Source organism: Rattus norvegicus, chromosome 19 (assembly GCF_021556685.1).
Source record: "Rattus norvegicus strain SHRSP/BbbUtx chromosome 19, alternate assembly SHRSP_T2T, whole genome shotgun sequence".
Taxonomy (NCBI): Eukaryota; Metazoa; Chordata; class Mammalia; order Rodentia; family Muridae; genus Rattus; species Rattus norvegicus.
Genome location: NC_141552.1, coordinates 795,454 through 822,222, shown reverse-complemented (window position 1 = coordinate 822,222; position 26,769 = coordinate 795,454). Strand labels below are relative to the sequence as shown.

General features: G+C 47.9%; 1 protein-coding gene across 12 annotated transcripts; it reads right to left on the bottom strand.

Moving 5' to 3' along the window:
- Positions 1-1,060: 1,060 nt before the first annotated feature.
- On the bottom strand, positions 1,061-24,714 carry Tk2 (thymidine kinase 2). Of its 12 annotated transcripts, none has more exons than XM_087594000.1 (11): positions 24,444-24,714; positions 23,794-23,831; positions 20,467-20,541; positions 18,130-18,183; positions 15,716-15,805; positions 13,735-13,808; positions 5,769-5,857; positions 5,139-5,218; positions 3,624-3,704; positions 2,539-2,728; positions 1,061-2,007 (listed from the first exon to the last, which is right to left on the bottom strand). In XM_087594000.1, the coding sequence occupies exons 4-10, from the start codon at positions 18,175-18,177 to the stop codon at positions 2,630-2,632; spliced, it is 561 nt and encodes a 186-aa protein (XP_087450126.1). In that variant the 5' UTR covers positions 18,178-18,183; positions 20,467-20,541; positions 23,794-23,831; positions 24,444-24,714; the 3' UTR covers positions 1,061-2,007; positions 2,539-2,629.
- Positions 24,715-26,769: the final 2,055 nt, after the last annotated feature.

Here is a 26,769-nt window from a genome sequence, read left to right as displayed (position 1 = left end):
ACACTGAACACATGTACACATCATGTAGATACACAGGCATACACGATTTAAAATCATTTTTATTTAGGAAGCCAGAGTCCAAGAGGTTGGGAAGTCTCTCTCTCCAATAACCCCATACCCTAATAGCCTACTACTCAGCCTGCAGAATCCTGAAGGCCAGAAGCAAGGGGACCTTGCTTAGTAGAGTTTTTTCCAAATTTATTTAGTCACAGGTCATTTCTCACAAAACCTGAGAAGTGACCCTCCAAAATGCAGTTTATAAAATCTGACGCAGATGGAAGGAACAAGTAGTCTTGGGATCAAGCAAGGACACTCTGGCTCTTTAGGGATGCCAATCCCTGCCACACTCTACCAACCACCCAGACAGCTGGAGGCAGTGATGCCCTGTGTCTAGTAGGCCTTGTGGCCCACTATGTGCTACCTAACCTTTTCTAGCCATGAGATGTTACGGCTGGCACTTGTTCCATGACCCTTTCCCTTCCAGGTCTGCCTGATAGGTAGCCGCCCTTGGGAAAGCTAGTTCTGGCTGTTTCAGGTGTGATCTATGAGCCGGAAGTTCTGCAAACCCTAGCCACTATTGGTGATGGTCTCCTTTCTTTGGTGTCGAGGTGCAAGGACAGCAGGCTCTTTCTGAACCATGCACACTATACTAAGAAACGTGGTGTTTGGAAAATGGACACATGGGGCTGGAGATGGCTCAGGGGTTAAGAGCCCTGGTTGCTCTTCTAGGGACCCTAGGTTCAATTCCTAGCATCCCCATGGCAACCCACAACTGTAACTCCAGTCCCAAAAGATTGCCCTCTTCTGGCCTCTATGGTCACCAGGCACACATCTATATATAGGCAAAACACCCAAACATATAACAATAAAATAAAACTACATCAAATCAAAAATGAACACACAAACCAGACATGGTGCCACATGCCTGTAACTCAAAAGGCTGAGATAAAAATACTGCTGAGAGTTCAAGGCAAGTCTGGGCTATAAAGTATAACCCTACTCAAAAAAAAAAAAAAAAAAAAAAAGAAAAGAAAAAAGAAAGAGAGAGAGAAAATTGACATCATAGTTTAGCTGCAGAATTTATTTGCTACCATAGAGCAAGAGAAACATCACATTTCTTCCCAAAACAGGTGCTCTGGTTAAGCAAAGGGGCAAGTACTGGACTGTTCCTTTGCTAATTCTAAAGATGCCCCATCAGGACTGCTGGTTCAAACCTGCCTTTCCCAGGTTTACGGTTTATCCATTGCTAGACTGCAGGTGCTGGTAAACAATCCCCCTGGCTGCTATTCTTCTTCATATTAACAGAAAAGTCCAAGACAGGAAAGACCACGAGCTGGACTCTTGGCCCTCTTTCTAGCTACCAGGCAGGCATCCCAGGCACCTACAGACAGGCAGAGCAGAGCAGAGCAGAGCCAGCTGGACACATGCATCTGCAGCCCCGCCCAGTCCACGCTGTCTCTCTCCAGAGTACAGTTATCGTCCCCTTCTATCATCTGGGTCCAGTCTTCTCCAGATGCTCCATCTGCCCAGAATGTCAAGAGCAGCAAGGCTTTAAATGCCTTTGTTGGAGAGCCATGACTTTCCATCTCACTGTCCAGGGAATGTCGGTCTTTTTCTTGGTCTCGACTGGTTCAAGTAACAGCTGCACCTTTGGTGCAGTTATGGCCAAGCAAAGCTAAGGTATTTTCTGATCCAATAGAAATGACTTCATGCTCTGTGGTCCGTGACATCCACTCAGATGGGAAAACACTTCAAAGGAGTTAAGGCCATTGTCACTCTCACTGGAGCAAGGGCACTGGTCCTCACACAAGGACAGGAGAAAGCGATGGGGCCTTGGAAGCCCAGCTGGCTGCCTTTGGCCTCCCTCGGCACAGGGTAAAGTGTCCAGGTCCCATAAGCCCTTTTTTTCTGACATAGAATGACATGAAACTGGCAGAGTCTGGAAAGACCTCATCTTCAAGGACACTGGCACCGTGCAAAGACTGGTCCAGGATTCCCCAGTGGACACTGAGGGCCAGATGACAAAGGAAGAGAGGTTACAGTACCTTCATGCCAGGAAACCCTGGGCTCATGCCAAATAAGAGGTGTGCCAATGCCTAGTGATGTCTGGTCTCCTTGAAACTTGTCCGGTACCGAAAGATGACAGAATCCACAAACTGCCAGCTCTTCTCACAGAGGTGGGGGCCGGCGGGCGCTCAGAACAGAAGGGCTGAGGGGAACTGCTTAGGAGGAGGCAGCCCAAGCCAGGTATCTCAATGGTCCCAGCCCCACTATGTCCTGCCTTGTGACCTTGAAGAGTCCCTGCACCTCTCTGGGTTTCAAATCCTTACCTGGGATGAGACTGCTCCCTCACCCCACAAGGTGACCTGATGCATAGGAACCAGAACAACCCCCAAGGATACAGCAAGTGTTTTTACACAGAGCTTCAGCGTCAGGAGGGGACCTCGGGGAAAGTATATTGCAAGGATCTGACAGACAAAAGCGGTTTGTACTACAATGAAAAGACCATTGTGAAAACAGATCTGATCAGATACAGACCCTTTTGAGAGTAGATTCTTCCAAGTGTTCCTAGCAGCTGACCTGGCCCTGCCTGGGCTGTTCCTGACACTGGCTTGTACACCGCTCAGTCCTAAGGCCCATGCTTCCAATTCTCTGGAGTTAATATCCGGGCCCGGTTTTGCTCAAAGAGTTCTAACATTTTCTCCAAGTTGTGGTCAGCCTCAATCACCTGGAAATAAAACAAACAGATCACAGGCTGCACTAGCCAACTCCAGCCCACTGGGGAGGGAGGCAGGAGGCTGAGAGACCAAGAAGGTCAGAACCATAGACTCCGGCTCCAGGGCAGTCGACACTCAACCGGATTTCCATGGAAGAATCATCCTGGCAACAATGCCCTTTCTTTTCACTGGGATTTGGAGTCTAAACCCAGGTACTCCAATGTCTAGACAAGCTCTCTGCCACTCTCCCATTTCCCAAACCCCTTTCAGGTTTGCTTTTCACAGTAAAGGAAACAATAAACTCTGAACGCTCCCACAGTGAAGAAGTCCCTTGACACTTCCCTCTCAGGGCTAGAATGTCTATGTGGCCTACAGACCAAGGCCATAAACAAAAGCCCATGATCCCCTGCTAGATATGTGGCAGCCCCAAGTAGCACCTGTCTGCCTGAGGAAATGCAGAAAGGGCACTAGAGCACAGAGCATACGCAGTAGGACATACAGATAAGCAGGACACACAAACACTGCTACAGTGGGCCCCAGAGCTCAGAGGCAAAGGAGTGTGGCACTGTATACCTCAGCACCTCCTGAAGTGCCACTGTGTGACAACTAAGGACAGCCACTGAGATGGCTTCAGAAGATACTGAGTCACATAACCGTGATGATGGCTCTGTGTCACCCACTAAAGAATAGGCCATATTCCCAAAGGTCCAAATGCAAACACAGGTCCAGAGCAACTGGGAAACTCTTGTCGTGATGCTGTGTATGACATGTTACTAAAATAACTAGCCTTCTCAAGCCCACATCCCTCTGAGTCTCTGTCCAGAGCTCTTTTCTGTGGCATGGGTGACATTCTCTGGACTTTCCTCTCATAGGAAAGTTTCCACCCTGGGAGGAACACTGACTTACCAGAACAGGGGCTGCAGCTGGGAAAAGGCTACCAGTGACCAGCCACTCCTCGTAGAGGTGGTGAATAGCACTGAGGTATTCCTGCAACAGAAATACAACAGCTGTGGGAGCGGGAAGGGGGAAACCCACCCACCAACAGTCTTCTCACAGGGACAGGGCAAAGCAGAATTCTCAAGGACTATTAGGAAGTGACATGAACAAAGGCCCGTGTAACAACCAGCCTGGCTGTGGAAACAGCCTGTGATCTAAATGGTCATTGCATCCCCAACTGCCCACTGGTTCTTCCCCAGCTCCCACTTCTTGCCACTTCTCCAGTGGGAGACCCAGTTCTACCATGTGTTGATGACAGGTATTCCCGGACTGAGCAGATACACACTCTCCCTCTGGCTTGTCCTAAACGCTCCCTGTAGAGCATTCATTAGAGACTGCCCAAGCAGGCCACAAGGACCACTCCTGTGGAAAGCCTGATGTGGGGCTCCAAGACAAGAAGACAGATGCCCCCATGCCTCTGTTACTTCCACTCTGGGAAGCCCTGACTACATGTACTCTCAGGCACTCAGCCAGTGTATGCTGGCTACCTGGTACCTCCTCCAGCAACACTCTGCCCTGTCTCAAAGGCCAGCCACAAACCACGCTGCCGCCTTCTTACCCACTCAACTCCCCCTGGGTACTAGGAGCCAAGCTTGTCCTAAAGACCTTGTCAAGCCCTTGGATAACGGCTTGGAAGAACTCCAGGCATGGCATTGCCAAGCCTCATGACAGCACAGACCACAGTGCTCCATCCTCTGTCACTCTTGCCTTTAGATCTCAAAGGAAGTGCTCGGAGCAAGGCCTGGGCCTTCATGACTCGAATGTGCCTTGCTAGTCCTCAACAAAACGTGACTGAGCTTAGGAGATCAGACAGGCCTTTCAGCGCTCCACTTCATCTTAAGTCCAGAACAGCATGATGTCCCAAAAGAGCTTGCCAAGCCCCTATTATCCTTCAAGGAAAACTGCATATAAGGTACAATATTAACTGAGCCACTTCTAGGTGCCAGGCCCCAGGACACATGTTAAAGACAGAAGAAATAAGACCAAAATCTAAAATGTTCATATAAAGAGAAATGGGAACAAACACTATCAATATGCTATCCTGAGGGTTCTCACCATAGGAGGCCTAAGCCCAGTGTAAGGAAGGTTGGGGGAGGTAACATCACAGCTAAAGACAAAGAAACTACTGTACAAAGTCCATGGTGTGTGCGCGTATGCATGTGCGTGTATGAAGACAAACTACTGTACAAGAGCAGATACGTAATCTATAGTGTGCATGTATGTGTGCGTGTGTGTGTATGTGCGTGTGTGTGTGTTTACAGGAAGTAAAGTGGCCCTTGGACACACAAGGGCTCCAAAGCCATAGAGGAAGCCAGAGTTCCCTTCTGTTGTACTTCCTGGTTTCTGCATTATAACCTTGATAATGTCATGATGGATGAGGAGGGAGGGCTGGCAGGATGAGGTGGAGGTGGTTCTGGTTCTTACCACCGGAATGACTTTCTCCTCTTCCCGGCACCTCATCTTTAATCTCTGGTAGCAGATTTCAGGAGTGGTTCGAAGATAAACTGAGAAGTAAAACCACAAGTGGCTCTGACTGCTGTGCTCCTGGTGTGGGAGCAAAGACAAGGGCAGCACATGGGCTGGGGTGGAGAGGAGCTACCTTGGTCATGGCATGAGCCTTACTAAGCCTGCTCAGTCTGTGTGACCAACAGGAGTCTTGATCAGACCCCAACCCCCTTTCTTGTCCTCAGCCCCACAGTATCATCATGATGTTTAAAGAATTCCATTCTTAGACAGGGTCTGGCGAGCCATTGGCTTTAGCCATTACCCAATTTCTGCCCCTCCCACATGATACAGAAAAGCCATCAGATCAGAACAGATGGGGCCCCTGGAAGTAGTTGACTCAGGGGAAGGAAGTTTACAGAACCAAGGCTAGAGTTTCTTCACAGGCGGAAGAAACCCCTAAATTCTGCCTGCCTTTGGGGAGCTCTGAGAGAAGGAATCATGGGTGATAGGTGTCCCTGCCTCCTGTCTCTACAAGGTGGAACCTCCCAAGTATTCCCCAGCTGTGCCCAGGGAAGGCTCCAGGTAGGGGACAGAGAGAGACTGTCTTACCTATCAGATCAACAGAGACATCAATGTTCTTGATGATCCAGTCAAACCACTCAGACAGAATCGCATAGTCAACCTCGGGCATCTTCCCACTGCAATCAGAGGTCAAAGGTTTTTTATTCACCCATGTGCTATGTCATTTCCTCAAAGAACCAAGGGATGGCTTCTGTTTGGAAGGGCAGTACCAAGAGCATGTTGCATAGTGTGGTCCAGAGATGGCCGTGGTATCCTGATCATCTATCTGTCTGACTCCACCACTAGGAGATGGGAGCTGCCAGGGCAGTGACTGATGGAGACTACTTTGGAACTGAACTCAAGTAGACAAAAGCACCTTTGTCTGCCCTCTAGACATGGAGACATCCTTCAAGTGGAGTGGATCAGAGAATCATTAGAATTCGTTTTCTGTGAAAATACTCATGGATTTGTGCCATGGACCACTGTTCAGCATAATGAGAAATGCAGTGGTTGATCTACCTCTGCAGCAAAAGCACATAGTAGCTGAAGGATGGGGTAGTAAAGCCATATGCAGGCAGGGGAAAGGCTCTGAATTTGATGCTCAATGAACACGGGAGGTTAAATTGTATGCATATGCCTGACCACACAAAAAATATATGTCCACACATTTGCAAAAAAAAAAAAAAAAAAAAAACCCACAGACATGCTGGCAGTGTTGTTCTCTGAGCTGCAGACGGTAGACTTTTTCTCCTTTGCTCTTTACTTTTCATACTTGAGCAAAGTACCAGTGCTCAAAACAAGAGTGAGGCAGCATTATTACATAGTTTAAATATTAAAACTGAAAAAAGCAAAGCTGGGAAAAGGGCTCAGTAAATAAGAGTGCCAGCTCTGCGAGCTGAGTGCTGAGTTCAATTCCCCATAGGAAAGAAAAGGGAAAAAAGCCAGGCATGGCCCTGGGTCCCTATAAACCCAGCCCTGGGGTGCTGGGACGGACAGAACTCCCAGACTGGCAAGTCTAACCAAAAGGCAAGCTTTAGTTCATTCAAGCCCCTATCTCACGAGAAGGTAAAAAAGTGATGAACAGGACTCAGTGCCCTTATCTGGCCTCCACACTCATGTATGAGCACACATACACACTGGGTTCTATAAGAAAGCAGACTGAGCATGCCATGAGGAGCAAGGCAGCAAGCCAGCAGCAGCACCCCTCCATGGCCTCTGCATCAGCTCCAGCCTCCAGGTTCTGTCCCTGCTTTAGTTCCTCCTGGTTCTAACTTCTTTTGATGATGAGCTGTTCTATGGACCAGTGAGTGAAATAAACTGTTTCTTCTCCAAGCTGCTTTTGGTCATGGTGTTTCATTACAGCGATAGTATCCCTGGCCAAATCAACTCATTACCTGAGCCACGGACAGCCACACTGTTCGCCATACTTTGTACTTGGTTTCCATTTAGTTCAGTTGAAAATACCTGATGCTCAGAAAACAAATCAAAGGCTGGTTGCAGCGGCACCCTAGCACTTAGGAGGTTGAGGCAGGAGGACTTTATGATTGACACCAACCTGGGCTACATAAAATTCTTAGTCCCAGACTAGCCTAGGCTACACAATGACACACTATTTTAATTAAGACAGCAACCTGATAATTAAACACACTTTTTCCTGCCCCAGCCCTAAGTTCCAGCTGAGGATAGCATGGGGGTTCAGGCCCGAACCTCACCACAGTCCCACCTGCTCCCTACTGCATTAGTTGTCCTCCCTGTAGGGCTAACCTGGATCAGTGTGTTTCTGTGGCCTAGCCTCCTGGTTCTGGGCCAGGACAGTGGAGGTGGGGAGGACCTGCCCATTGTTCCCATGTGCCGGGTGAGCCAATGCCATGTTCCCATCTGGGCCCACTCCACTCTTCTAGCCTGTCCTTAGGAAAGGAGGACCCAGCAGGCAATCTTGTAAACCTTTGCTCAATCCCTCTGCCCACAGAGCTTTCTACACTTCCTGTGTGGCTTCTTTAGCCATAGGATGCTTCTGCACCACCCTCAGCTTTGCATCATAGCCCAGTTAGTGCCACAGCTCAGACCTTCCTTTTTTCTGAGGACAGCATGAAGGTTCATCTTCCTCTTCAGCAATGCACACAAAGCTCTCTCGGACTGCTGTTGGCATAACTACACTCACTCTGCCCCCACCTCACCTAAGAGGTGGGTTTCTCCTTTTCAGTTCTCTTCACTTGTTCAAGATCCCAAAGGCAAGAACACTGAGAACACTGAGAAACTTTGCTTTAAGGAAATGTAGAACACCAATTCACATCTGTTGGCTTTCCCAGAAACCCAAATCTTCAATAAGAGATGGCAAAGCCAGGCCCCTACCTCCGGATCCTCAGCAAAAGGTTCCAAGGAACCTTAGGGAAAAGATCAACCATGGCCAGGTCAGCCATGAATAGACCTCTGTGTATGAAAGGGCTCTCTACCATGCACATTAGCAAGCCTTTCCCTTGAGCATCACAGGAAGTAGGGAATCCAGTACCCCACTGAGCTTCCACAAGACATTTCCAAGACATTTTGGTCCAAATACAGGCTACCACTAAGGTTCTTCATTACTTATGGTACAGGCTGAAACATGTTGGTTGCAACTGTATTTTATCCACCATGTGAACCTGGTCTGTATTCCAAGCCCTAAAGAGGAAATAAAGATATTCAGATAGCCATTCAGATAGCTTAACTGACACAGGACACACTGTCGGCTTTTTGTTTATTTAGTGGTGATTTTTTGAGACAGGGTTTCTCTGTGTGACCCTGGCTGTCCTGGAACTCACTCAGTAGACCAGGGTGGCCTCACACTCAGAGATCTGCCTGCCTCTGCCTCCAAAGTGCTGGGATTAAAGACATGCACTACCATGCCCAGCAACCCTGACAGCTTTAAGAAAAGCTAGGTGCTATTGCCAGCCTGAACAAATAAATCTCTCTTCCTGCTGAAGGGTGCTGGGATCCATCCTCCATCTTGCTCCATCACCCAAGACACACTTCTGCCCACAAATCCCTAGTAAACTGCACTTTGCACAATCCTGGGTCTACCTGGCTCTTATTTGGTTTTTCAGCACTGTTTACATTTGGTGACTAATTCTCATACGGCAGGATGAGATGGGAACAGGAGGCAGAAAGCTCTAGACAATCTCTCTATGGCACCCCATTGTGATAACCCAGTGCACTGGGCATGCTGGAGTTACAAGAAGAGTGACTTTACAAGAACCCCAAATTCCCATCTTCCTCCCATTGGTCCTCTGAAGCTCTGATCGAAAACCCTTTACACTGTCAAAACAGAAAGCCTTTGGCTGACAGCTGCCCCACTCTAGTCCTGGACAGAAGTCTGGGAACCTTTATCACAAAAAGTGTAAAAACCCGACCAGCAAACCTCAGGCAACACATGTGAAATGGAAATCACAGGAAGAGTGCAAGAAAGAGGAAACCTCGAACCATAAACCCTCAGTCCCAAGGACAATTCTCAGAGTTCCCACTCCACTCTTCTAGCCTGTCCTTAGGAAAGGAGGACCCAGCAGGCAATCTTGTAAACCTTTGCTCAATCCCTCTGCCCACAGAGCTTTCTACACTTCCTGTGTGGCTTCTTTAGCCATAGGATGCTTCTGCACCACCCTCAGCTTTGCATCATAGCCCAGTTAGTGCCACAGCTCAGACCTTCCTTTTTTCTGAGGACAGCATGAAGGTTCATCTTCCTCTTCAGCAATGCACACAAAGCTCTCTCGGACTGCTGTTGGCATAACTACACTCACTCTGCCCCCACCTCACCTAAGAGGTGGGTTTCTCCTTTTCAGTTCTCTTCACTTGTTCAAGATCCCAAAGGCAAGAACACTGAGAACACTGAGAAACTTTGCTTTAAGGAAATGTAGAACACCAATTCACATCTGTTGGCTTTCCCAGAAACCCAAATCTTCAATAAGAGATGGCAAAGCCAGGCCCCTACCTCCGGATCCTCAGCAAAAGGTTCCAAGGAACCTTAGGGAAAAGATCAACCATGGCCAGGTCAGCCATGAATAGACCTCTGTGTATGAAAGGGCTCTCTACCATGCACATTAGCAAGCCTTTCCCTTGAGCATCACAGGAAGTAGGGAATCCAGTACCCCACTGAGCTTCCACAAGACATTTCCAAGACATTTTGGTCCAAATACAGGCTACCACTAAGGTTCTTCATTACTTATGGTACAGGCTGAAACATGTTGGTTGCAACTGTATTTTATCCACCATGTGAACCTGGTCTGTATTCCAAGCCCTAAAGAGGAAATAAAGATATTCAGATAGCCATTCAGATAGCTTAACTGACACAGGACACACTGTCGGCTTTTTGTTTATTTAGTGGTGATTTTTTGAGACAGGGTTTCTCTGTGTGACCCTGGCTGTCCTGGAACTCACTCAGTAGACCAGGGTGGCCTCACACTCAGAGATCTGCCTGCCTCTGCCTCCAAAGTGCTGGGATTAAAGACATGCACTACCATGCCCAGCAACCCTGACAGCTTTAAGAAAAGCTAGGTGCTATTGCCAGCCTGAACAAATAAATCTCTCTTCCTGCTGAAGGGTGCTGGGATCCATCCTCCATCTTGCTCCATCACCCAAGACACACTTCTGCCCACAAATCCCTAGTAAACTGCACTTTGCACAATCCTGGGTCTACCTGGCTCTTATTTGGTTTTTCAGCACTGTTTACATTTGGTGACTAATTCTCATACGGCAGGATGAGATGGGAACAGGAGGCAGAAAGCTCTAGACAATCTCTCTATGGCACCCCATTGTGATAACCCAGTGCACTGGGCATGCTGGAGTTACAAGAAGAGTGACTTTACAAGAACCCCAAATTCCCATCTTCCTCCCATTGGTCCTCTGAAGCTCTGATCGAAAACCCTTTACACTGTCAAAACAGAAAGCCTTTGGCTGACAGCTGCCCCACTCTAGTCCTGGACAGAAGTCTGGGAACCTTTATCACAAAAAGTGTAAAAACCCGACCAGCAAACCTCAGGCAACACATGTGAAATGGAAATCACAGGAAGAGTGCAAGAAAGAGGAAACCTCGAACCATAAACCCTCAGTCCCAAGGACAATTCTCAGAGTTCAGTCTTGTTCCTGCAACAGAAGCCTCCTCCCCAGGAAAAGGGCTAAGGTGTAGGGATGGAGGGCTCCCTGTATCATACACATCATATTCCTCAACCAGAAGGTGCTTGATAAACACTGAAGTCCTGGCCTCGGCCGCAGTACTAAGGAGCCTTGCCTGTCAGTATGGTAACAGGGGCACCTCTGGGTTGTCCTAAATAAGAGAACTCTGGGAGCCTATCACTATTCCTCACCCTTTGCTTGATAATCATTCCTTGTCTTGAACTGTTGCTTCCACCTTTGGAATGGAGCTGGCTATGTGATCCTGTCTTAGCTCCTCCCTCGCCAGACAGAGCCTAAAGTCAATCGCAGCAGGTCCAGTCCATGGGCCAGCTTCACCCCTTAACCCCTACACAAATGCCCCAGTGTCTAAGGATGAACAAAGCTGGTCCAGTTCTCAAGCCAATTACCTACCTAGAGAAGCTGCTTCCGATGCCTGGTCTAGGTTCTCTCTGCTGACCTTAGGGCTTAGGGCATGAGACTGGGGGGTGGCAGGGGGCACTCAAGGCCACTCAATAAACATGGTATTTACTAAAAGATCATCCATTTTCTCAGGATAAGTATATAGACTAATGTCTAACATTTAGATATGAACGTTATCCTAGGATAAAGGATGATATTCAGAAGAAACACCCGAGTGGTTAGGAGGGCAAGGAGCTAAGCCATCCCCACAGAAGTCTGAGGGTCATGGCCCTCTCCCACGGCCCTGTACCCTGAGGCAAGTAGTAGTCTTGCTCTCAGAGCACCCCAGTGCTGCAGCAGCCTCTGAACTACCTAAGGTCACATGTGGGCCAACAGTCTTTGGCTTCTTCTGAGAAAACAGGAAGGTTTTCAGGGAAGCCTGCTCTCTTGCAGGCTACACAACCTCAAAACAATCAGCTCACAAGGACAGAAACAAAGACTGAACTCTTCTGTGCTTCAGAGTCTCACAAAAATCCAAACCACAGGTGCTAGAGAAGTACAACCATAAAGTCACCAGGACAGGAAAGGAGCTGGAAAAGGAACAAAAGGGAGAAAAAGAGAAAGGGGGAGCTACATTCTCCTCCTCTGCCACCCACAAACAGCCCAGATCAAGGCCAAAGGAGAAGGGGTGGAGAGAGCAAGGATTTCAAACTCTCCCCTCACCTCTGGCCATTGTACTCCAAGTTAATACCTCACAAACCAGCCCAGCAAACAGCCTTCAAGAGAGAGGCAGTGCTGTCTCCCAGGTTCACAGGAAATCAATCTCTCTCTCTCTCTCTCTCTCTCTCTCTCTCTCTCTCTCTCTCTCTCTCACGCACACACGCGCGCGCACACACACACACACACACACACACACACACACACACACACACACACACACAGGGCTGGGGCAGGACCTTAAGGAAAGCTGTGTTAGTACAGAGGGATCTGGGGAGCCAGGAACATCCTGCACAAGTGTCAGAACCAGCTGCCCAAGAAGTGGCTGTGGTACTGCAGGCTCAGAGCAGGAAGAAGTGGTAAGAATCAAGGGGAACCAGACTCACGGCTGTAAAGATGGAAACAGCTCAGAAAGGGCTGAAACTTCAGACTTCAGTCTGCAACCTGACTCCTCTAAGACCCTCCCAAATCATCAATACCTGAGCACAGAAGTGTAGCCCCCACCCCACACTGAGCCCAAAGCACTAGGGGTTCACTAGAAGCCTTCCAACCATCTAGACAAAAGCTTTCGCCTGTGAGGACAGAAGCTACACACGGCATAAGCACTAGGCAGACTAAATGCTCCAAGCATTGCAACCTTCATCCTCCCATCAGCCTTGCACTGTGCCACAGAACCCTCGGCCCTCTTGCCTGCCAACCCTGAACCCCTCAGCTCCCTCGTCTGCCAACCCTGGGTGTGGGACCAATGGGATGTGCACAGGGTGGAACAACTGTGAACATGCAGCTGTGCTCCCACTGGGACTTTTGTCCTATGCCATGCACATGAGATGACAAGCCTATGCTTACTCCTGGTCCCAGAGGGGATGATGGGCAAGAGGGAGAGAAAGGAGTTGCCTGGGTTACCCTGAACAAGTCCATTCTAGTCCAGCCCATTCCCAGACATTTTGCTAAGCCCAGCCAATGTAAAAGGAGCCACCTGTCTTACCTCTCAACTGACCTGGCAATAAAGGAAGGTGGCTGTCACTACTGGACTTTGGGGTTGTTAAACAATATTATAACGCAACAGACGCTCATCAATACTGTTGGTGCTCCGTATCCGTCAGGTGGATAGGCAACTCCACCAGCAGTAGTTTAGGGTTGGGGAGATAGCTCTGCTGGTAAAGTATTTGTACTAACATGGGGAGCCAAGTTCAACTGCCAGATCCCATGTAAAAAGCATGGACGTGAGGCTACCTGCTTGTTATTTCAGCACTGAGACTAAGAAACAGGCAGATCCCTGAGGTATGCTGGCCAGTCGGCCTAATAACGAAGCCAATAGAGCAACTCTGTCTCAGAAAGCACGGTGGAGGGCTGGAGAAATGGCTCAGTGAGCAAGAACATTTGCTAATATTTCAAAGGACCTCGGTTCAGTTCCTAACACCCACATGGCTCACAACCATCTGTAACTCCAATTCAAGGTAATCTAATAACCTCTTCTGTCTTCTGTGAACATACTGGAACACATGCATGTATGTAAGCAAAAAACTATCATACACATAAAACTAAATAAACTAAAGGAAAAAATATAGTAATATGGATAGTTCCTGAGAACCAACACCCAAGGTTGTCCTTTGGCCTCCACACGCCTACATACCCACACCTATGCACTCATACCTACAGGCCCACATCTACCTACACCTACACACACATATATACATATACACACATACACAAAACCAGTTGTTTAATAAATGATGGACTATACAAGCTACAGTACCTTCTATACAGGTTTTCTACAAAAATGTATCTTGCGCTGTAAATTGACCTTTCCATCAACCGTACAGGTGACATCTAAAGGAATGGAAAAAGGAATTTACTCTCAGGTAAAGAGGAGGAAGGTACAGGAAGCCCTGAACACTTGCCTATCCATCACACGGTAAACACCTCTCTTTGCTGAACAGAGACTGTGAGGAGAGGACGACAGGACGACAGAAGCCAAATCTGCCATGAGGCTCCCTGTGCATCTCCCTCTACCTGAAGTTTACAGGGCAGAGGACAGTAAAGGAGCCCAGGACTGCCAGCGGCCCCACAGTACCTCTCACAGGAGGAGACTCACTAGGGTACGGAACACGCTGGCAACACTGTCTTACTGTCAGTCTAATGAGTGGAGCCCTGAGCCGGGAATCCGCTTACATGAGGACCTGAGTGTCTGAAGCAGAGCCCCAAAAGGCTAGGGTTGGGGAGGCTCTGCCTGCTGAAACTGACAAGTCAACTGCCCAGCAGGGAAGAGGCTGGACAGCACCTTTCTGCATGTTGCTCACACCCTCTAAGGATCATCTTTCCCTTGTCTACAATACCCCTTTGGAGAGCAGGAGGGACTTGCCTGTCTGACACCTAGTGGACAAACAGTGTGACCCAGAGCACATTCAAGCCCAAGCCTCCTGTCTGCTTACCTCTCGGCCCTCCGGGATCTCTGCTCACCCATCTGCTTCCTTCCATCCCTTCTGTCCATGCTCTCCTATCCTTCGCTGCCCTTCTTTTTCTGGCTCCCTCTTCAGCCATCTCTCTCCTGCTTAGTCCAACCAGCTCTATCTCTGCCTCCTTAGCAGATTTCAGCCCATATCCCATAATATTCACGTATCATCAGATGTAATTAGAATGCCCATCTAGGCAGAACAGAGCAGAGCAAGCCAAGGGGAAGGTGCTAACAGTAGGTGTTCTGCTCTCTATGCTTTGGGAAAACATTTGGAAAGGACAAATTCCTATTATTCTAAAGACTTTATTCACATCTGTCAATTTGAAAAGATACATATTTATGTCAACAGAAAATGAGACCTACAGCTGCAGGTAACCAGACTTGGAGTAAATTGCTCAGCCTAATGACTGTGCTAACATGATTGGCTATAGGGGTATCCTGTCTTCTACATGGAAAGGATCTAGCTATGTATAAAGCTTGCCCAGAAGTAGCAACCATGGTCACCCTTGCCACCTTACCGCCTAAGATACTCTGCCCCTGCTAATGGAAGGGCCTAAGTATTGCTATGTGCCCTGTCCTGCCCCTACACCTGGTTGTGACCCAAGGTGAATTAGAGTCTTTCTGGGATCTGAAAGCCAGACCTCACAAAGGTCTGATCAACTGTCCTCAAACACAGACACACAGAATACATGTCCAGGAGTTCTGCACAGACTCCTAGACTTTAGCCCTAGATTTTCTGACTCAGTAGATCTGGGGAGGAGCTAGGAAATGCACACTTCTACCAAGTCCCCAGGTGACAGTGATGCTGCAGTCCAGGGAACTCTGTGTTAAAGGATGGTTAACAGTTGGAATCACACAGGGCTGTGACACGAATCTCAGTTGTGTGCATGTGAAAGAAGATGGGTCGTCAGCCATCTTTTGGTATAACAGAGAAAATCCACCGGCCTTCATACAGAAGCCAGAGAGGAACTCAAGGCTTGATAGCAAGTAAGACAACTGTAGTTTAGATGTCTGAGACTAAAGAAGACACTTCAGAGACCAGAAGTACAGCCTCAGAAGGTTGCATTTTGAGTGTTATCCTTATCAACTTTTCATCTGATTACAAACGTGAGCTCAGGATGGCACCAGGACAACCACCTGGAGGACAGGAGACCTTGCTGAAGTCAAAGATTGCACAGCATAAAGGCCCAAAGGGATGTCATAGTGAATGTCTCTATCTGACAACACCTTCAAAAACAAATCTGAAGGATGTTTACAGGTTGAAATGAGACCTACAACATACCTGAGGACGAGTGTGCTGGTCCAGCATGGTGAGCTGCACATATGTCTGCAGCGTGAGGCCCCACCGACTGGCATTATGGTACATGAGACTCTGCAGAATGGAAAACAAACACTTTGTCTCCAAGTGGCACATGCGGGACCCAGGTCTAGAAGCCCGAAAGCCATTCCAGGAAACCTACAGGTGCAGGGCTAGGGCCAGAGATGTAGGCTGTAGGATTCTCAGAGTAGGGTGGGTAGAGACAGATGTGAACACAATTATGAGAGAGCCCCTAACAGCCAGACCAGGATGTGCTCCTTGAGGAAAAAGCACTCAGACATTCGTAGTTGGCCTTTGAGTTTCCCTGTGGTCTGTTCTCTATTCAGCAGCCAAAATGAGCTTGCTAACATCTCCCTTGTCGGAACTTTGCATTGTGTTCAAATCAAATCCAAACCCTCATCTGAACCACAGGCCCTAAAAATCCACTGCCATCCATTTGTCTCTTACCCTTCTTTCTCTGGCCAATCAGCTTCCAGCCACACAAGTTTCTATAGAGCTCTGCAAACATGCCAAACAGGCCCCCATCTCAGGGCCTTTGTACCTGCCTCTTTCACTTCTCCTTCGAGTGTCTGCAGTGCTTCCCTAACTCATGTGTGGGTCTCTGACAAATGTCACCTTAACAGAGATGCATTCTCCTACCTACCCTAATAAAACAGAGGCCAGCCCTCAATCATTCTGTTACTGTGGATAAAAGCACTTCCTGATCCAGTGTGCTCTCAAGTAATCTTTTGCTTCTCTCTTTGGGGGTTGCGGGAGTAGGGGTGTGTGTGGGTGTGGGTGTGGGTGTGTGGTGTGTGTACGTGCGCGCGCACATACATACTTGGGGAAATGGGTGGGGGTTCTGTCTGGAGAGAGAAGAGGGAAGACCAGGTTTTCCTGTACAGACAGGACAGTCAAGAACTTGGGATTTTCCTGCCTCAACTTTTACAAGTGGAGAGATCACGCATGTGACACTATGCTAGCTTCTTTTCTGCACTTTTATTTTTGCTTGGTTTTGATTTTTCTTCTTGAAGTAAACTCATGGCACTCAAGTCCTCAGCACTGAGAACTAATTTCCTAATTATGGGTGAAAGAAAATCTCAGCACAGAAGCTGGATGACTGCAGAAACAAGTAAATTTCTATATCACAGAAGCAGTGCGGTGACCCATAACTGTCACACAAGCATCAGTCTTGCATCTCCAACCAGCAGAAAGTAGTGGAAATATATCTGATGATGATGGTGGTGGTGATGATGATGATGAAGATGATGAAGATAATACCCATAATGCAACCTTCTGAGGCTGTCCTTCTGGTCTCTGAAGTGTCTCCTTTAGTCTCAGACATCTAAACTACAGTTGTCTTATTTGCTATCAAGCCTTGAGTTCCTCTCTGGCTTCTGTATGAAGGCCGGTGGATTTTCTCTGTTATACCAAAAGATGGCTGACGACCCATCTTACTCCACATGCACACAGGTGAGATTCGTGTCACAGCCCTGTGCGATTCTTATTTAAAAACTGAGCTTTTGTCTTCTCTAACTAGCATCCTTTCACCTGCTGTAGCTCTCCTCACAGCTCATGTCACCGGCCACCACAGTCTAGTACCTGTCTCCTTCATCTCCACACTGGATCTTAGGGCCAGGAGACCGGAGACTTTATTAAATTGTTCAGTGTCCGGGTGTGCAGAGCAGTGTCTGCCACGTACAAGGTGTGTCATAAATCCTCTTTGACTGAATGAGCAAGCAGATCCTGAAGCCCAGGCAACACAGCTGTGTGCTAGCAGACACAGTGCTGTCTGCTGTGGACCTGAGTCCAGCAAACCCCACGAGGTGCTGCCACAGCACTGCGAGGCACTGCTAACCTACACAGCCATTTTCTTAGTTGAGAAATACTAAGCGCCCCATACCATAGCATGGGGCCCAGAAACACGGTTCCTTTCTTCATCCCCTCTGGTAGTATCTGCCTTCTATCAGTCTTTTTTTCAAGCAGGTAGCACGAAGCTTTCTGAGTATGGGAGGAAGAAGAGGCGCGTGCTCATTACGGTCCCTTACTCTCTAGCCCTGCCTTGGGAAGGAAGATAGGTAGCTTCGGGGTAAACCACAGGGATCCATTACTGGATAATGTGAAGCCCAAACCCAAATCGGAGGCTCATCTAGAAACCTGATGATCTGGAATGAGGTCCAAGGAAAATTAAGCCACTTGCAACGTTAGAGACAACATTAGAGGTTCCTGGGCTTCGTGAAACACATCCAAGCCTCAGAAATCCCTGGTTCACCATTCTCCATTCCTCCAAATCAGCTAACAGTCAGGTCAGACTGACTGTACTGGGCTCAGGTTTCAGCACCAGCATTCCTAGGTGCTCTCAGGGAAGCTGGCATCTGTGCAACAGACAAACTACTCACCAGAGGGTTATGACCGTGGACATTTCTCCACTTGAGCACAGGCTCCATTAACACCTGGAAGGACAGAAAACATGTGACAGCATGCCAAGTCTAGAATACAGACAGACTGGCACTATAGGACAAGGGTGGGATGAACCCTCTGAATGGCCACAGCTCCTTCTAGGTTGGGAAGTCCTTCCTATGGCTTCCAGAAATGACCTGCAAATGACTGCAAATGAGTTCAGTCTAAAGGGGAGTAGGCTTAGCAAAGTAAACCAAGCTCTTCACAGCTTGAAAACAAACACAGGTGGCCTCCCTGAAATCCCCAGCCTTAGCTGGGTCTGACCCCGACACACATGACCTGACAGGTGAGGACTCTCCACAGGGACAGATCCAATTGCATGAACATAGAAACTGGCATACAAGATGAAATTCATTAGCAAACTTGGCTCGTGTAATTACGGAGGCCAAGACCTGTGTGCCATGACAAGCTGTCCACAGCTTGGGTTCTGGGGAAGCAAGCAGCACAGCTCAGTCTAGGTCAAAAGCCTGAAAACAGGGAGGTCATTGGTGTGATGCTAAGTATGAGGCTGAAACCCTGGGACCTCTGGCTAAGTCTCAAAGTCCCAAGGCCGGAAAGCCTGCAGTTCTGAGGAAGGAGGAAACCCTTTTCTTTCCTTTTTTGTTCCATCCAGGACTGTGGCCAACCATATGGCCTGTTATATTAAAGGTGGATATTGGATGTTGGCCCGTAAACCGGGAAAGGGAATAACACTCGAAATGTAAATAAGAAATACTCAAGTTAAAAAAAATAAATTAAAAAAAAAAAGGTGGATATTCCCTACTTATTAAGGCTGCCAATTTAAATATCAGTCTTCTCCAGAAACACCCTCTAAACATGTATACAGGTAATATTTCATTAGCTCTCCAGGCCCAGTCCTGCCTCCTTGTTACTAGGGTTATGTTGCAAGATCCCCAGTGGATGCCTGAAGCTTCAGATACAACAAGCATGATACATGCTGTGCCTTTTTTCCCCTATACTAAACAGAGGGATGGTTTACACAGGCAGGGTGAGGTCTCACTGGGTACATCATACTACAATGCACAATTTAAATTTTATGACTGTTTACATCTACAAGTTTCTACTTAATACTTTCAGATCCTAGTTGACTCCAGTAACTGAAACCACACTTCAGTGTGGGAGGCTGCTGTAGTCTTTATTTCTGGCAAGCTGCCAACTAAAATTAACTATCATACCATATAAATTTTATAAGCCAGTTATCCTTTGATTCCTCGTGTCAGCAGAGGTAATTAATAGTGCTTACCTCAGAAGGGTTAAGCAAATGAGTACAGAATCAATTAGATAATGCCATAAACACTTAACACGGTGCTTTGGATAATTTTAGCTACTGCTTGGCTACTGTTGCTAACTGGTCCCAAGATCTACAGTGGGAACATAAGCACTTCTCATGTTCTATTCAGAGGGTCACCACTCAAGGCAGGTGCTGGGTTGCTAAGACACCCTTTTCCAGTCTGGTGATTGATGAGACATCGCCCAACACTGACAGTCAATATTAACTACAGGTCACAGCACCAAATCTGCAAAGAGGAAATGTACCTGGAGGGAGACGGGGCAGAACTCCCAAGTATACTTGCCCGGTGGAGTCACACAAGATTTTCCCAGCAACAAGTTGTGACAACACATGTTAAGTGCTGTCCACCAGGGAAGCTGACCTGGCCCTGGGAGCTCAGGGATCCCATAGGTACACAGGCTAATGCTGCCTGGCACACACCCAAACCCCAGCTCCCAAGAAGCAAGCAGTTGTACAGGATAACAGGACTTGTGTAGTGGCCCCAAACAGGGGCCACAAGCCACATGCAACCACAATGACCTTGAAGTTTGACCACAGATGCTCCTCTTCTTACAAGGGGGCTGTATCCTCACTTGAAAATAGCCTGAGTTGAGATTCATTATATACTAATCTACTGAGCATCTCGGTGCTGTTTTACTGAACGTGTGCTGCCTTGGCAGCCCTGTATAGTCAAGTAAAATCCTAAGTTGAAACATTATGACTTGGGGACTATCTGTCCAGATACTATGGACTATGAGTCCAGATCCCGGGGATTTAGTATCAAACACAGAATGTGAACAGCCCATTTATTACTTTAATACTGACTTCGTGTTGACATGTTAGCATCTGGGGTGTCTTACAAAGCTCCTTCTACTTCACTCCACGAGGCTGTGGACCACACTGGCGGCTGGCATCAGTCTTCTGCTGGACAGGGCTACCTGTGCCCCATATCACTTATTCCACTGAGGTGTTTCAGGTTCCTGCAAACCCACTGTGAGAGCCATACCTCGACGTCTGTTGTGTTGGAGAAGAACTCCAGGCACGTCGTCTTTCCACTTGCAATATTGCCCTCAATACAAACCTGGCGGAAGACAAATGTACATTAGGGATAGAGATGATGCCCCCAGGGAATCGTGACCGAACAACTAGGCTCGGGTAAATAGCCCACTTGGTGCTGGCCAGGACCCTGCCTCAGGAACCCCCCAACATCCCACCAAACAGTAGGAAAAAGCATCCCTCATGTTGAGCCCTTCTGACACCCATGTGACCCATCCACACCTGACCCAGCCCCACTTATTCCTGTTTTAACAATAAGCTAGGGGTCAAACCTACAACACACACACACACACACACACACACACACACACACACACACACACGCCTATCAAGCTGTCTACCCCTGGACTACATCCTCAGTTCAAACCAACACTCCCTTCTCCCCACCCACCACCTGTCACCTGAACCACAACACAACTTGCCTGCCCAGTCAAGTTCGGAGTCCTTCCCTAGAACCACCCTGATGTGTGTCAGCTAAAAAAGTGTTCCACTTCCTTAACCTGACTCTGATCCATATCTTTGAGACTGAAAAGCAGTGTGTGCTGTCCAGGATCCAATTGCAATTGCAGATTGTACAGAGAAGCCCTCAACTGATATTTGGGTTTTGGTTCCAGCAAATTACAATGGTTGCACAGTTCATTATAAGACAAATGGCTCCTTCAGACACTCTTACACATCCTGAGTCACACAGAGACATGCCCACCCTTTCGTACAGTGGTCTGTTGCTTCACACCCTGGCTGAAGTACTCACCATATGTGGTGATTTGCCAAGGCAGTAAACCTGGTCAGTGGGTTAATCACACCTAGGTCTTCTTATGACCTGTGATACCTGTCACATTTCACACATAACACCTATCACACCTCTCCTCACCACACCCAATATAAAACTCTCCCTACCAAGTACACTGTTGATTGGCAGCAAAGACCTCCAGCTTTGACCCTAACAAGTGCCCAGAATGGACAGTGACACTTCCCATGGATGCAAGGCCATCCACCAATCCCAGGTCCCTGTCAGCTCATATGACAGAACCCAGAGTAAATACAAAATGAACCCAAAGGAGTAAAGTAAAGAACAAAAAGCCGCCCCAGAGGGCACTACTGGGCCTTTTGTTGCTGTTCCTTCGTGAAGATGACCTTTGTTCGTGGGAAGACCACATGCCTGGAGTTCTTATCCAATACAGCACTTAAGCTAGACATCACTCTATAGCTGATATTTCTTTCCTGTTCACTACAAAGACGCCATTGCTGTTCAGACTGTTTGAAACACTTGCCCCTACTCCCACCATGAAATCCTCAAGAGGGATGGTAAGTGTAGACTTCAAATGTGCTCAGCCTCTTCTCCACCCTTCACCATAGAGCAAGCAACATATAAATGAGAACACAAGAGGAAAAAAGGATAGTCTGGCAAAGGAAGGCTTCCAATTTTTTTCTTTTTTAATGGGGGTTCACTATGTAATCCAGACTGGCCTGGAACTTGTAATCCTCCTATTTCAGCTTCCTGAATAGAATTACAGGCATATACCACCATATTCAGCCCAGATCCTTCTTTTGTGAGTGTATATGTGTGGGCACATGTGTGCACTCATGCGTATGCATGCAAAAAACAGACTCCAGGTATCTTCCTTGAGCATTCTCAACCTTATTTTTTAAGGCTAGCATGGAATTCTCCTGTCTCTGTCCCACCCACCCACCCCCATAGGGGTGACAGGCACATGCTTTGCTTTTTATGCAAGGGTTGGGGGTCCAAACTTGGGTCCCCATGCTTATGTAACAAGCACGTTACCCGCTAAGCCACTCCACCAACCTCTGCCTGACATCTAAAAATATTTTGAGTGGTGTCTGCCCACAGAAGTTTAAGTCATCACATAGAAAATATCACCCACAAACTCAATGCAAAGGTAACACCATTGTCTTTTGACCTATCCCTCATTTTTGACTCTTTCAATTGCTGGCTGGAGGCCTACTATGTGGCTAGCACTTCATATGGAAAATCTGGTCCCACCCTCCACAGTGTTCACAGTAAATGTGAGGGTAGCAAAGAAAATAACAGACGATTGCAGAGGTAGGAGGATGTGCTGCCGAAGTATGCAGACAGCTTGGCCCAAAGTTCTGTGTCTGTGCTGCAACTCAGCCCACTTTCCTTGAGACAGGGTCTAATTTCCAGCCACTGTGACTGGCGTGGATGAGCACCTTTCTCTGGAGCTGGGAATGGAACTTATCTGATGCTTGCTAAGCACACACTACTGACTGAAATCCACCCCTACTCTCATTTTCACTTTTAGTTATCTGAGACAGAGTTGGGTTGGAGAGATGGCATGTTCTCCAATGTATGCCTGTTGTCCATGAAGACCAGAAAAGGGGGTGGGAAAGTGGGATTCAGATCCCTTAGAATTTGAATTAAACAGTTTGTGGGCTGTCATGTGTGTGCTAGGAACAAAAACCTGAATCTTCTGTAAAATCAATGAGAGCTCTTAACTGCTGAACCATTTCTCCAGCCTTGAAGACCAAGCCTCCTCTCCCTGTGACGTCACTCCTCCTTTCCTGGGTCATTTCATCCTCCTGACTACCCCCACTGACCCCCAGGAGGGGCAAAGGGGGGGCACACCTTCTACCCTCCAGAGGCATCAGCTACTCCAGCTACCTTTTCCCAAGCCATTCGAGCTACAGGCTTTCAGTTCCCTTACAGAAATGAGCCCCTGACCACTTGTAGTGACACACACCCAAAATCCCAGCATTCAGGGGTTGAAGAAGGAACACAAGTTTAAGGTACATGGCAAGATGATCTCAAAGGAAGAAACAGAACCCTTGGGCTGATGGTAACCAAAATATTGCCTCAACATTTAAACCTGTCCAACGTGCACTTCCTCTGACCTTCGACCTCATAGCCCTACCCCCAGAGCCCACCTTGTGGACCCTCATGGATTCTCTGGTCTCCTCTAGACAGCAAAAGGTAATGGGAACACTCCCCCCCCTCCCGCCCCCATCTGGGCAGGGCAATCGGCAGTGAAGCAAATAGGGACATTTTAAAACTGTTGACATTACTCAATCAGCATCTTCTGTAGTTCACACATACCGGAAGAAGAGTACTACCTGAACGCCCCACTCCCACCTGTACACGACAGAAATGGCTAACAGTGGTGGGATCTGGGGAGAGGGCCCGGGGCCACAAGAAGGAAGAGAAACCTTATCCCTGGATATCGTCTGGGGTTTGTTTTCTCACTGTGTATCGAACACTGTTTGGCTCGTAGCTGGAGAAGGCATGCAGAGAGAAACTTACCACTGCTTTTTTCTCCTTATCTTTTTCTCTATCTTTATCTAAAAGAAAAGAAAAGACATCGATGTTTCAATTACTCACTCTGCTCTGTGCTGGTAAATGACCAGATTCTGTATGCTTGCTCCTTGGCTTATGTTTACCATTCTTAGAACTCTCTACGGTTGGGTCCTGTATGTGACACTGTATAATGGCAGGCTGGGTCTAGGTCCACTTGTGCTTGCTTACTTCCCTTCGCTTGGTACATTCTACTTTCCGTTTCACCTGGATTGTGTGCTTAGGGTCGTCACAGTGCACACAAGAATAACCTACACTCGAGAGATTCCGAGGGGTGGGTTTAGACTTAGGGCTGGGACCCAGGCTGTCTGTTCTCTAGGCCAAGGCTGGCAACACTGCCAACCCACCTGGCAGCAGCCCGAGACCAATGAAAGCCATGCCACCTGGTTTCTATTTCAGAAGAGAGAGATCCGCACTGCCAGCAAGAGTAGGAGAAAGTCAGAAGCCTGGATTCGCCCTCTGGGTCCGCAGACACCTGCATCCACTGAGAGCTGATTAAATACAGCCTGTGCCCTAACTAGCCACCTCCCCAGGCTTAAAGAATCTGAACAAAAAAAAAAGGGGAGGGGGGGCGTCGAGAAGCCGCGTTTGGGCCCCACCTAGTGCGGGTCCAGACAGTTCTTTGGGCTCCACAGTCCCCAGGCCCTTCCTAGGGACTAGCAGGTGAGGGGGCGGGGTCCAGCGGCGCCCCTACGAGGTGGCACAAAAGTACTAGTTACCCGGAGGACAGGCGCGGCGAGGTGCCCACAGCGGCCCAGCGCCCGAATCGAGACTCCCGGGGCTCCCTGAGCTCCCCGGGCCCATGCTGCGTAGCGACCGGGCAGCCCAGCTACGGAGCGACCGCAGCAGCATTGCTTCTGGTTCATGTGCAAGTCCCACTTCCTTCCGGTGCGTCCTGGAGCCCCGCCCCACCCCTCGCCAGGTCCCGCCCCACCCCTCGCCAGGTCCCGCCCCACCCCTCGCCAGGCCCCGCCCCTTAAGGGGTCCGCTAGTATTTCTCCCTCTAGACTATGCGGAAGAGATTCAAAGTCAGGATTGTCCTGCCAGCAGACAGCAGAATGGCCCTGACCCAAGTAGACTTAGAGACTCGATTGCTAATAATGCCGGGGGGAGGGTGAGGCGGGGGGCCAAAGGGGGGTGGATCTCTTTGGTTCCTTAGTATATCTGATTACTTCCTAGGTTGCCGCCTCCATCCACACCTAGCCCCACCTATTCAGAGGTCCTGTATTTTCATTCTAAGGACTCTGCAAGTAAACCTTGTCAACTTGGGAACATTTTTCAAGCTTGTCCTTGAACTTTAAAGGTCCCTCGGTTTAATTCCCATCATCACAAAAAGCAGTGTGAGGGACACAGGTGAGAGGGAATGAAAGCCGTTGTTTCCCAAGCCCACAGTCTTTGGCAACGTTTGGACTTTAATGTTGGATCCCTCAAGAGAACTTAACGAGTATCTCTACTGAATGGACCAAAAGGGTTAAGAAAAAAGCATGTTAGCCCCACGCGTAAGCAGGGAGCAAAAATAAACCCGGATTAGGTGCAGCTTGGGTACTATAATTCACGCATTCAAGACCAATAAACCCGGATGTTGCCACCTTGACTGTATATGGGCAGTTACAATGTGTGAGTAGAGAAGTTTTCCACTACTTCCAGGTGGCAAGATGCTGGCAGTCATCTTGGGCATGAAGAAGAAAGACATTTTCAAGTTTTTGCTTTTAGATCTGTAACCAGAAGCCATCACCCCAACAGAGCTTCCTGTTTACTTACCAGGCATCTAGCAAAGGCAAATCTAATCTTCAAAATCAAAGTCAACCTTTTTTTTTTTTTTTTTTTGTGAGCATCTTAGGGTGAGGTTGTTGGTAACTGCTGATCAGATTCAGCAGAATAAACTGGTCCTAGATGGGCAGGGTCCAAAGAGGTCGAAATGGACTGGGTCGGTGTACTAGTTAGTTCTTATCAACGCAACACAAACTAGAAACACCTCAGGAAAGGGAACCTCAGCTGAGAAATTGGCTGTGTCAGATTGACCTGTGGGCATGTCTCTGGGGCGTCTTCTTGTTGCTAATGGATGAAGGAGGGCCTCCTCACTATGGGCAGTACTGTCCCTGGGCAGGTGAGCTGAGGGTATTTATGAAAGAGCAAGACAGAGAACTGAAGCCAGTAAACACTGATAGTTCTTCCATGTCTCTGCTTCGGCTTCTACCTCAGGTTCTAGCCTTGAGTTCCTGTTTTGCCTTCCCTTGGCTATTATAGGCTGTAGCCTGTAAGCCAAATAACCCTTTATTCCCCCAAGATGCTTTTGGTTAGTGTTTGTTTTATCACACAGAAGCAAACTTGGACAGGTGGTTATGCAAGTACCTAAGAGAATTCACAAGACTTAACTCACATAACGGAAGTGACACATACTTCCTGTGTCTGAAATGAAGTGCTCCGAGATGGTGTAGTCCTGGCTACACTGGAGCCCTTTAGAAACTGTGAGACAGCTAAGAGCAGTGGGAAGCAAAAAGTGCTCCAGAGACAGACAGTCTTGCACATTCTAAGAGCAAGGACAGACTATAAGCCATAAGTTCAGGCTCTATATTCTATAACTATTGATGAGCACCCCAGACTCTGCAAGCAGAGAAGCAGACAGATCCTTGCTTTTAGAATTTATATTTTTATTTTAATTGATACATAATTGTACACATTTACAAGATACCATGTAATATTTTGTTCCATGTGCACATTGTGTGATATTCACATCAGGATTCACATCAGTCTGTCTCTTCAGAATAATTTCTGTGCTGAAGACGTTCAAATTCCTTTCTTGTAGCTTTTTTAATTTTAAATAAAGTAATATGTTCTCATTATTCATAGTCAATCAGAGTAACAGAACATTGGGACTTCTCTTGCCTAAGTCTAACTTTCTACCAGTGAATATCAGTTTTCCTG

Coding starts and splice junctions, on each gene's coding strand:
- Tk2 (XM_087593996.1), bottom strand. CDS start 24,696: ATGCTGCTGCGGTCGCTCCGTAGCTGGGCTGCCCGGTCGCTACGCAGC. Junction 20,542..23,793: donor ATAAGGAGAAAAAAGCAGTG/GTAAGTTTCTCT, acceptor GTCTTCCGCCAG/GTTTGTATTGAGGGCAATAT. Junction 5,219..5,768: donor TGTCTCTGTTGATCTGATAG/GTAAGACAGTCT, acceptor TTTACTTCTCAG/TTTATCTTCGAACCACTCCT.